Below are 9,780 nucleotides of genomic sequence, written 5' to 3' on the forward strand. Positions count from 1 at the left end.
TGAATGCCCATGACAGCCTGTCTCCTGTGCATATGTGGCAAGGCTCAGGCTATTTTCTGTATGACTGCAGAGTGTAGTAATGTGCCAAGACATACATTTTCTGATGTATCTATGCCAATAGTCATGGCTTGGGGTGACTGTCTGGGACCTGTTGTGGCAACAACACACCCGGGAGCCCGTGGGTGCGGTACAATTGTTTCCGGGTGTGAGAAAAAACAATCTGTGCAGGACATTGTTTGGCGGACCATCCCTGGCACCACCTGGCATGCGCCATGGCGAGGCTATGTAGGCATCAGGAATTCGGGACAGCCCTGTCCTTCCAACGGCTGTGGCAGCAACAACCCACCTGCCCTTCTTACCCACCAGTCTGCAAGGCAGAGGGCCAAAGCCAGTAGACTTGAAGGCGAGCACCCCCAGGCAGGTACATTGCACATGGTATGCTGTCCCCTCTGGACTCAATGTCCACCCTTTTGCTCAGGGCCCTGGGGAGGCTGCCGGATGTCATCAATGGCTCCCTTGTTCCCCAGTTTCCTGCTGTTCGTGACTAGGTGAGCCTGAGAGGACAGGGTGTTTACTGTCCTTGCACCCTCCCTCCCAGATTGTCATGGTTCACACCCCTCCAGCAATAGCAGCAGCCCTTTAACGCTTGCCTCTCTGCGGGGCCCAACAGTGGGGAAGTTATTCTTATGAGCTGTCTCCGGAACCCAGGGCCTTCCTCATTCTAGGCAGATACCTTACTACTGAACTTACAGCTTCAGTTGCTTTTGTTTGTTTGTTTGTTTGTTTGTTTGTTTGAGACAGGGTCTCCCTGTGTAGCCCAGGCTAGCTTTGAATTCTCCCGTCTCTCTACCCTCAGCCTCCCGAGTGCTGGGATTACAGCTATGTGCCACCAGGCCTGGCTCTCCTTTATTAGAGTCTTATGCACATGCCACACCTTTAGAAAGAGTCCCTTAGGAAAACAAAAAACAAAAACAAACAGAAAACAGCTGGGCACAGTGCTACACACTTTAATCCCAGCATGCAGGGAGGCAGAGGTAGGCAGATTGCTGTGAGTTTGAGGCCAGCCTGGTCTACAAAGCAAGTCCAGGACAGCCAAGGCTACACAGAGAAACCCTGTCTCAAAAAACAAAAACAAAAACAAAAAAACAAGGGGTGGGGTGGGGGGAATTCTTCCCAGTTTCAATGCACCAGTCTCCTAGGGAACCCCAAGGGCAGGCCGTTGCCATCAATTGCCACAGCATCCCAGCCTCTGCAGCTGTCCATGTCTCACAGGCATCTCTGTCTCTGAGCTTCTTCATCACACCCTTGGTAACAGGACTTCCTGAGGGTCAGCTCTGAGCCAAGTCAAGGGAAAAAGCAGTCTGTAAGCCAGTCCCCGGGCTCAGACTGCAAAACCAACAGAAGCCTCCCAGGGAGCTGTCAACTGAAAGAGGACACTAGCAACAAAAACCTCAACAGCACACGTCTCAGCCTCACGGAACAGATTTATTCCTGTGTGTATACAGTCGGGGACTGAGTTTGCTATACAGCCACTTAACAGAAGCCTACAGGTTCTGGGCGGTGTGTGAGTGCATGTGCCTCCTCCCCTCTATCAGGGTACATGAAGAAGTCGATTTCCTTTGTGCATTTAAGTTGGCTTTGGATGTGGGATGCTGCCACCACCTCATCCTGAGAAAGAGGTGTCCCCCTAGGAGGCAGCAGCTGATTGTCTGCAAAGAGCTACAGGTATGCCCTCACTCACACGGGGAGGACAGGGACAGTGGGTGAGGGAAAACGGGGGGGGGTGGGGGGGGGTGGGGGGGGTTTCCTACAGCAGTGATGGGCCTCCAATAGGGCCTCTTGGAGCTGTTGGACCAAGGAGTGTTGACGGGACTCCAGCTACACTGGAATTATCACACTCACAATGTCTGCTGCGGTCTCGGCTAACTGGATAGCATACTAGGTCTCTGTGTAAGCAAAGAACTGAAAATGCAGTGTACGGACAGCAATCCAGAATACAGCAGGTTCCCAGGACCCAGTCCCTTGCCACTGTAAGGGCTCCTGAGAGGAGGCCACGGAGCCTGGGTACAGTCAGTCCTGGAAGTCTTCCTGAAGGCGGTGTCCCGAGAAGCGGAATGCAGAAGTCCAGACCCATAAAGTGGAGGCTCTGAGGAGCTGGAAGAACAATGCCAAGAGCCTTAATTACCTTCTCCGGAAGCTGCCCTGCCCCACCCGGAGCCTTCGCAGAACTTGAGAAGGACTGTGGCGGGAGGCAGGGCAGGAGAGTTAGCTATGGAAAGGGGCTCTGAAGAAGCAGAGGTTCCCTTGGGTCTTTTGTCCTTGGCTGGGATCCCCACTAGTCTGAGCAGCTGGAATGGAATGTTCTGGTAGTGTGGAGCTTGCCCCTCAGCCACTTCTCCCCTTATGGAGCTCTCCAGGGCTGTGCCAGGGATCCCTGATATGGTCATGCTCCAGAGCCGCTCCTCTCAGCCTTCCTAACGCTGAGACCCTTTAATACAGTTCCTGGAGCTGTGGTGACCCCCCCCCCACCAGCCCCCCCACTCCATAAAATTATGTTGTTGCTACTTCAAAACTAATTTTGCTACTATTATGAATCATAACGTAAACATCTGATAGGCAGAATATGATATGCCACTTCTAAGGGGTCGGGACCCACAGGCTGAGAACTGCTGCTCTGGAGAAACGAAGGGTTTGCACTGTTCCTCTCTTTGATGGTGTGGTCTTTGATTCTCCTCTGTCCTAGGCTTAGTGCTCCCATCACCCACAGAGGCCCCCTAGGAAGCACTCAGTAGGACTACTACTTCTTCCTTTTTTCTTTTTCTTTCCTTCTTTTCTTTTTTTTTTCTCTTTTTTGAGACGGGGTTTCTCTGTGTAGCCTTGGCTGTCCAGGACTCACTTTGTAGACCAGGCTGGCCTCGAACTCACAGTGATCAACCCACTCCCGGGATTAAAGGTGTGTGCCACCGCATCCGGCTCCTTTCTTTTCTTTTTTCTTTTTATTGATTTATTTACTGATTTATTTATTTTTGGTTTGGTTTTTCAAGACAGGCTTTCTCTTTGTAGCCTTGGCTGTCCTGGAACTTGCTCTTAGACCACCCTGGCCTCAAACTCAGAAATCCACCTGCCTCTGCCTCCTGAGTGCTGGGATTAAAGGTGTGCACCTGCTGGACCACGATCACCACCACCACCACCACCACCCTGCTGCACTAAGACTTCTTATACCCAGAAGTTAGCCCTTCTCTAGTGTCCTGACCTCCCTCAAAACTCAAGGGGTGTGGGGGGCTGGAGAGATGGCTCAGAGGTTAAGAGTACTGCCTGCTCTTCCAGAGGTCCTCAGTTCAATTCCCAGCAACCACATGGTGGCTCACAGCCATCTACAATGTGATGTGATGCCCTCTTATGGCCTGCAGGTGTACATACAGGCAGAGCACTGTATACAAATATGGTGATGGCCCAGGAGTTAATAACACTGGACATGGTGGCACAATGCCTTCCTTTAATCCTAGAACTCAGGAGGCAGAGGCAGGCAGATCGGATCGCTGTGAGTTCCAGGGCAGCCTGATCTACAAAGAAAGTCCAGGACAGCCAAGGCTACACAGAGAAACCCTGTCTTGAAAAAGCAAAAAGAAAAAGAAGAACACATGCGCTCTTGTATAGAACCCAAGTTCAAAAAAAAAAAAAAAAAAACCCAAGTTCAGTTCCCAACACCTACATCAAACAGCCTACAAAAGCCTTCACCTCCGGGGGATCCAACACTTCTGCACGCGCGCGCACACACACACACACACACACACACACACACACACACACACTATTTAAAACAAAATAAAGTTGTTTTTTTTTTTTTTTTAAGAAGGCCCAGTGGTGGTGGCACACCATCTTCAATCCCAGGGCCTCTTCTGCGGTCCAGGCTCTTCCCTCCCTTAGCACCAAACATTCCTGCCCAGGTCCTCGGGGAAGGAAGACAGCCCTGCATGCAGCCCTGACATCTTTGGCCTACCCTTGCCATAAGCCAGGTATGTTGAGTCAGCTTGACTCACCCCCAGAACCCAGACAGCCTGGCAAGGGTGTGTCCAGTCCTGGGGGTGGGGGGCAGGTACAAGACACACTGTCACCCCTCCAACATCTCCTACGCCCCCCCAGGACCTGACCCCTTAAAACCGAGAACCCAGGAATTCCCCCCCCCCCCCCAAAGGATGCTGTCATTAGCCCACTGAACTTTAACAGATGCTACATCTTTAAGGAAGCCATCTGGCCACCTCGGGCCCTCATTGGTAGACACGGAGTTGGGGCGGGGGCGGGGGCGGGAGGTGAGTAATAACAGCCTTGCTTTGATGACTGTTTGAAAGAACATGAACATATAATGGGTGCTTAGCACGGGTGCCCAGTGTGAGGAAAATGGTTAATTTAGAGCCATGAACTAAGGGTTTCTCTTCACTCATCACTTCTGGCCAGGGTGTAGTCAGGGGAAAATGGGAGAAGAAATAGGCTGGGGGTTTCCTAGCTTTCCTAAATACTTCCTCCCTCTCCTGGAGGCTCTCCTGCTGAGTGGGTCTCTAGGGTTCAAGCTGTCAGCACAGGACACTGCCCACTGCCTGGACATGTCGCTTTAGCCCAATCCCTAGGAGGCCACCTTGGCCGTCAGGTGGTGGTAAGACCCGGTGCTGTCGTCAGCGGAACAAATCTGTGAATACAGAGCTGCCTCCGGCCGAAGCCTTGTTCCAGGAAGTCTTTGCTAGGCGAGTCTCTCCGGCCCCTCTCCTAGAGTTGGGGTCATGGATGCAGACCAGCCTACTCAAGCTGGAAGCCATAACTGGGCCCCGGGGACTGTCACCAATGCTTTTTCTGTACTTTTTTTGTTTGTTTGTTTGTTTGTCTTTGGTTTTTCAAGGCAGAGTTTCTCTATGTCGCCCTGGCTGTCCTGGAACTCACTCTGTAAAGCAGGTTGGCCTCGCGATTCACCTGCCTCTGCCTCCGGAGTGCTGGGATTAAAGGCCTGCATCACCGCCGCCTGGTTATTCCGGGGATTCTTATAGCCCAAAGGCAGAAATCCCCAGGACCACAGACAAGGATGAGTGAGAACTGGGCCACCCGGAACCGAATAGGTTCCAGGCCACGCCCCTAACTCTCACGAAGCAGCTCCACACTGCCCTCTGGTGGTACTGCTGAGCTGCTGGGACCAGCAAACCGAAAAGAGGGCTTGTCCTTTCTGAGCACCCAGATTTACTGGTTGACATAATGTCCTCAATGCACAGATCTTGCCCCATCTGCAGGCTAGGGGCCACCAAGAGAGTTTTCACCCAGAGCAACACAGTGAGACCCTGGCTTTAGAAGAATTAGAAGAAGAGGAGGAGGAAGAGGAAGAGGAGGAAGAAGAAAGTATTCAGGGAGTCCTGTGGGAAGAGTGTTTTCTGCTCAGGGGTAAAGTAATATTAGCTTAAGTCTAAAACATAATTTCTAGGAGCTGCGGATGTAGCTCAGTTGCCAGACTGCCTGCACAGCATGCACCCGGCCCCGGGTCCAAGACCAGCACTACACAAACACAGCATGGTGGGCTGTGCAACTGAAACCCCACCACTTGGAAGGTGAAGGCAAGAGATGGGAAGCTCACAGTTGGGACCACATAGGTAGTTCAGCAGCTAAAGGTGCCCGCCCGCCAGGCCTGACCACCTGAACTCAGTCTCTGGGACCCCCCTTGATGAAAAAGAGAACAGATTCCTGCAAGTTTTCCTCTGCCCTCAACACATCACTGTGGCACATGCCTGCTCCACCACCACCACCACCCCACACACACAAATAAATAATATTTAAAAAAACAAAGTCAAGGTCATCCTCAGCTATCTATGGAGGTTAAGGCAAGCCTGTCTCAAAAGAATAAAATTTGAAAGTAATCTGAGGCCTAGCCGGGCGGTGGTGGCAAATGCCTTTAATCCCAGCACTTGGGAATCTCTGTGAGTTAGAGGCCAGCCTGGTCTACAGTAAGAGATCCAGGACAGCCAAGGCTAACACAGAGAAACTCTGTCTCTAAATAAATAAATAAATAAATAAATAAATAAATAAAATCTGAGCTCCAATTACATCCCCTGGGATGGTGTCACCCAGGGAAAGCTACCTGGAAGAGGTCTGGAAGGCAAGCCCTTAAAGCAGAGACCCACTGGTGCATTTTTCCACAGAGTAAGTGGAGACCTGTGTCTGCTAGTAACCAGACCTGGGAAACTCTACACACAGGATGCTAGGAGGGCCAGGCATGGGGAGAAGGCTTAGTCGGATGAGAAGAGGTGCGCAGTGCACTAACCATCATCTGAGGCTCAGGTCACTGAGTTCTCTGTGCCTTGTCCCAGACTTTTTTTTTTTTTCCCTTGAGGGGGGTGGGGTGGAGGCAGCATCCTTGCATCTGGCAGGGGGAGGAGGGGGCCAGAGCTGCCTGGACCCTCACCTCCCCACCCACCTTTCTCCAGCAAGTGTCATCTCCAACCCTTCATGCATGATCCACCTCTGGATCAGGTCAAAGCCGATTACGATAAAACCCAGAGGGAATCTCTGTGCCATTAGCTAAAAGCTTCTTCAGATGAAGGCTTCATCCCTGCAAACCAGAAACCAGCAGTCCTGGCAGCAGCCCAACACTGCAGCCAGAGCTCCAGCTAAGTCACCTCCAGCAAGTCCTGTGTTCTCTGGCCCTCAGGACTCGAAATAACCTCCCCTTTCTGGGGAGGCCAGGGCATGCCAGAGTCCCCACGGACCCCTGGGCTGTGGCTTTCCCAGAAGCTCTGAGGTCTCCAGCTAAGAAGGCGTCAGGAAGGCCTTCTGAGAAGCCAGCAGTTACGTGGAGGGAAGGCCTGATGGGGACAGGGTCAGCTGAGGACCCCTGCCTATCAACCATATACCCGACTCACTGGATCACAGTATCCCTGGGGCTCAGACATCCTCCCCCTCCTCTCCTTCCTCAAGCCTGACAGGAGGGACAATATTCAGAGATATGAGGAAACTGTCCCAGAGAGGCGGACAGTATCGTTCTAAGTCACTGTAGACAGAGTTCAGAGGTCAGCTCTCCCTAACAGGGACAAGAATGAAAAGGGGACACACACAGGCCTGGGACCAAGCTTTCCTCTCCTCTCCTCTCTCTCTCTCTGGCAGGTGACCTTGAAAAATCCCCTTTTCCAGTGTGTAAAATGAGGACTTTAATTAGCTCCTGGCCCCTGAGCAGAGGCTACACCTGTCTCTAGGTGTGATGTAAACAGGTAAAACATCCAACCATGACTGACTTACAGTGGGAAAGAGAACTCTACAACCCCCCTCCCCCCTGAGTTAGCTACCCCATAGCCCTACTGAGAGGCGGATATATCCACTTTTCAGTGATGGGCGAGGCTGCCGCCAGGCCACAAATACCTGAGTGGAAACAGAGGAGCCGGGGCTTGAGGGACGTATCTGGTCAGGAAGAAGCAGGTGGTATTTCCAGTCTGGCCCTTTAAGGCCCCCCCCCCCGTAGAAGTTGGTGCCATGCCCGCCCCCTTGGGGCTGTTAAAGAGTGTCACCTGGCTCCATTCCTGGCCGAGCCATCTTAGAGATGCGTTGGGGAGGGCTGCTGGTTGAGCAGGTGACAAACAAGCCATTCTGGGTATCGCCACCAGGCTCCAAACACGGGTGACAAAATTGTTAGGAGTATGAGAAAAGCTGAGAGGCCAAAAGTATTACAGGGACAAACCTTCAACCAATGGGAAACGGGGAGGCGCTGAGAGGTCATATAGCCCTGAGGCAGCCCTCCTTCCATCCCGGGACCTTATTATTCTTCCCTCCGAAAGGGATGAAAGCTGGCCTGTGTAGAAAGCAGCAACTTGAAGGGCGGGGATTTATTTACAGTCTCAGGGGACCCAGGAAGGGACCACACAAGCGCAGGTGAGGGTGGCAGATGTGGCAATGTTGCAGCAGGCTTCCGTTGGTTAAAGTTTGCCACCAAACCACTCCGGAAACCGGAACACTCTCCTCTAGTTCAGTTCTATAAGGGGACTTGGCCATCTAACCCGCTATGAAGGAAGAAGCCACGGAGGGGGGGGGGAACCAACAAAATAACTTGACAGCTCGATTAGGGCCCCACAGATGCCAGACGCCCAGACATGGGAGATCTCGGATATTGCACCCCTCGACACATCCACACCCTGAACCCCAGAAAGCACCAGACAAAACCGCACCTCAGTCTCATTTTCAGGGGCCCCTGGCCTCCCCGGCTGTCTCCTCCGCGTAGATGACGCCCTCCATCTAGCCAGCAACTGGATCCGTCCGTCCGTCCTTCCGCATCCAGGGGACCGCCTGTCTCGGGAGGCAAGGGGTCCCGGGTGCTGGGGTCAGCGCTGGGGGGAGGCGGGGCCGCGGGGCGGGCTGCGACGAAAGGGCGAGTCCGGCTCCGGGCCGTGGCCGCGCCGCAGCCGCCCGGCGCCCCAGGGCACGCAGCTCCCCAGGCCGAGCGCGGAGGCCAGAAGCGCGGGGGGACGACCCCGGCGGCCGCGGCGCGCACCCTTCTTGAGACGCGACCCGTGCGCCGCCAGGTAGAGCTCGGCCTGGGCCACGCCGCCGCTTAGGCGGCTCAGGCTCTCGGCGCGGTGCGCCAGGCGCAGCTCGGCAGCCAAAAAGACTCGGTGCAGCTGCAGCACCCGGCTCTCCAGCTCCGACACCAGGCGCCGGCGGCCCTCCACTTCTAGCAGTCGCCGCCGCGCTTCGGCCAGCTCCAGCGCGCGGCCCCCTGCCCCTGCCGCCGCGCCCGCGCCCCCGACCCCCGCCGGGCCAGCGCCCCCCGATCCCCCACTAGCACCCTGGCGCCAGCGCTGCAGCTCCTGCCCTTCGGCCGGTGTCTCGGCCGCCTCCGGCAACGGCGGTGACTGAGTGGGGGTCGGAGTGGAGGTCGGTGATGGGGGCGGGGGTTGGAGGGACGGCAGGGGCTCCCGGGGTGGCGGCGGGGGCGACCCCGGTTCTGCCGTCCCTTCCTGGGCCCCTGGGCCGCAGGCGCTGATGCGGCAGCCCGGCATCCCCCGCCCCGCGGCGGCCCCGGGCAGTAGGTGCGCGGGGAGGAGAGATGCTCGGCACGAGACTAGTGAGAGGCGGCCGCAGAGCCCACACCCAGGCCGCACGCGCCGCCCAGCAACTTATAACACATGGGGCGGAGCGCTGGGTAGCACAGCCAATCCCAGACTGGGATGTCTTCATCTGCCCTACCTCCCACCACGGAGCTAGTCCCCTAAGTGCTTCAGGTTCCTAGTCCTTCTCCCAGATTGGCCCTATTTGGGCATCATCCCAAATTCTGGGTGGATAAGTGGCAGTCGCTTACCTCCCCTAGGCTCTTCTCAGTAAACTTCAACGGTAATTGCTTAAAAGTCATACATTTCAGTCTCCACCCAGAGGAGGGTTTTAGTTGGGCGTCACCCCCTCCCCGCGCCGCCCTCCACTTTCCATCCCCGCCCGATGACAGTGAGAGTCTAGTCTAGAATTTAGCGCTGCGGGTCGCATAGGTCACAAGGTTTGCTGGGACATCCCCACACACACACACACCTCCCCTACACCATCTCTCTCGGGTTGTGGGGGTGGTTAAGCTAGTGGGACAACTGGGGTCCACCTGAGGACGGGCGAATGATTAGATTACTTGCATACCAAGAAGGCTCTTGGCTTGCAAAGCAAACGCCACAGCCGCTGCTGCTGCATCCGCCAACCTTCATGCGGCCCCTTAGAGAACCAGAAGTTGTGCGAGCTTTTTCTCTCTAGCTCCAACTCTGCCCGTGTGCGCACCTGCCAGCA

General features: G+C 54.8%; 1 protein-coding gene across 1 annotated transcript; it reads right to left on the reverse strand.

Moving 5' to 3' along the window:
- Positions 1-1,466: 1,466 nt before the first annotated feature.
- Positions 1,467-9,107, reverse strand: TRNP1 (TMF1 regulated nuclear protein 1). The gene is made up of 2 exons (XM_084785299.1): positions 8,187-9,107; positions 1,467-2,154 (listed from the first exon to the last, which is right to left on the reverse strand). Exon 1 carries the CDS (start codon positions 9,015-9,017, stop codon positions 8,340-8,342), a length of 678 nt encoding a protein of 225 aa, XP_084641425.1. The 5' UTR covers positions 9,018-9,107; the 3' UTR covers positions 1,467-2,154; positions 8,187-8,339.
- Positions 9,108-9,780: the final 673 nt, after the last annotated feature.

This window comes from Acomys minous (assembly GCF_964271855.1).
Source record: "Acomys minous genome assembly, chromosome: 6".
NCBI classification, from domain to species: Eukaryota; Metazoa; Chordata; class Mammalia; order Rodentia; family Muridae; genus Acomys; species Acomys minous.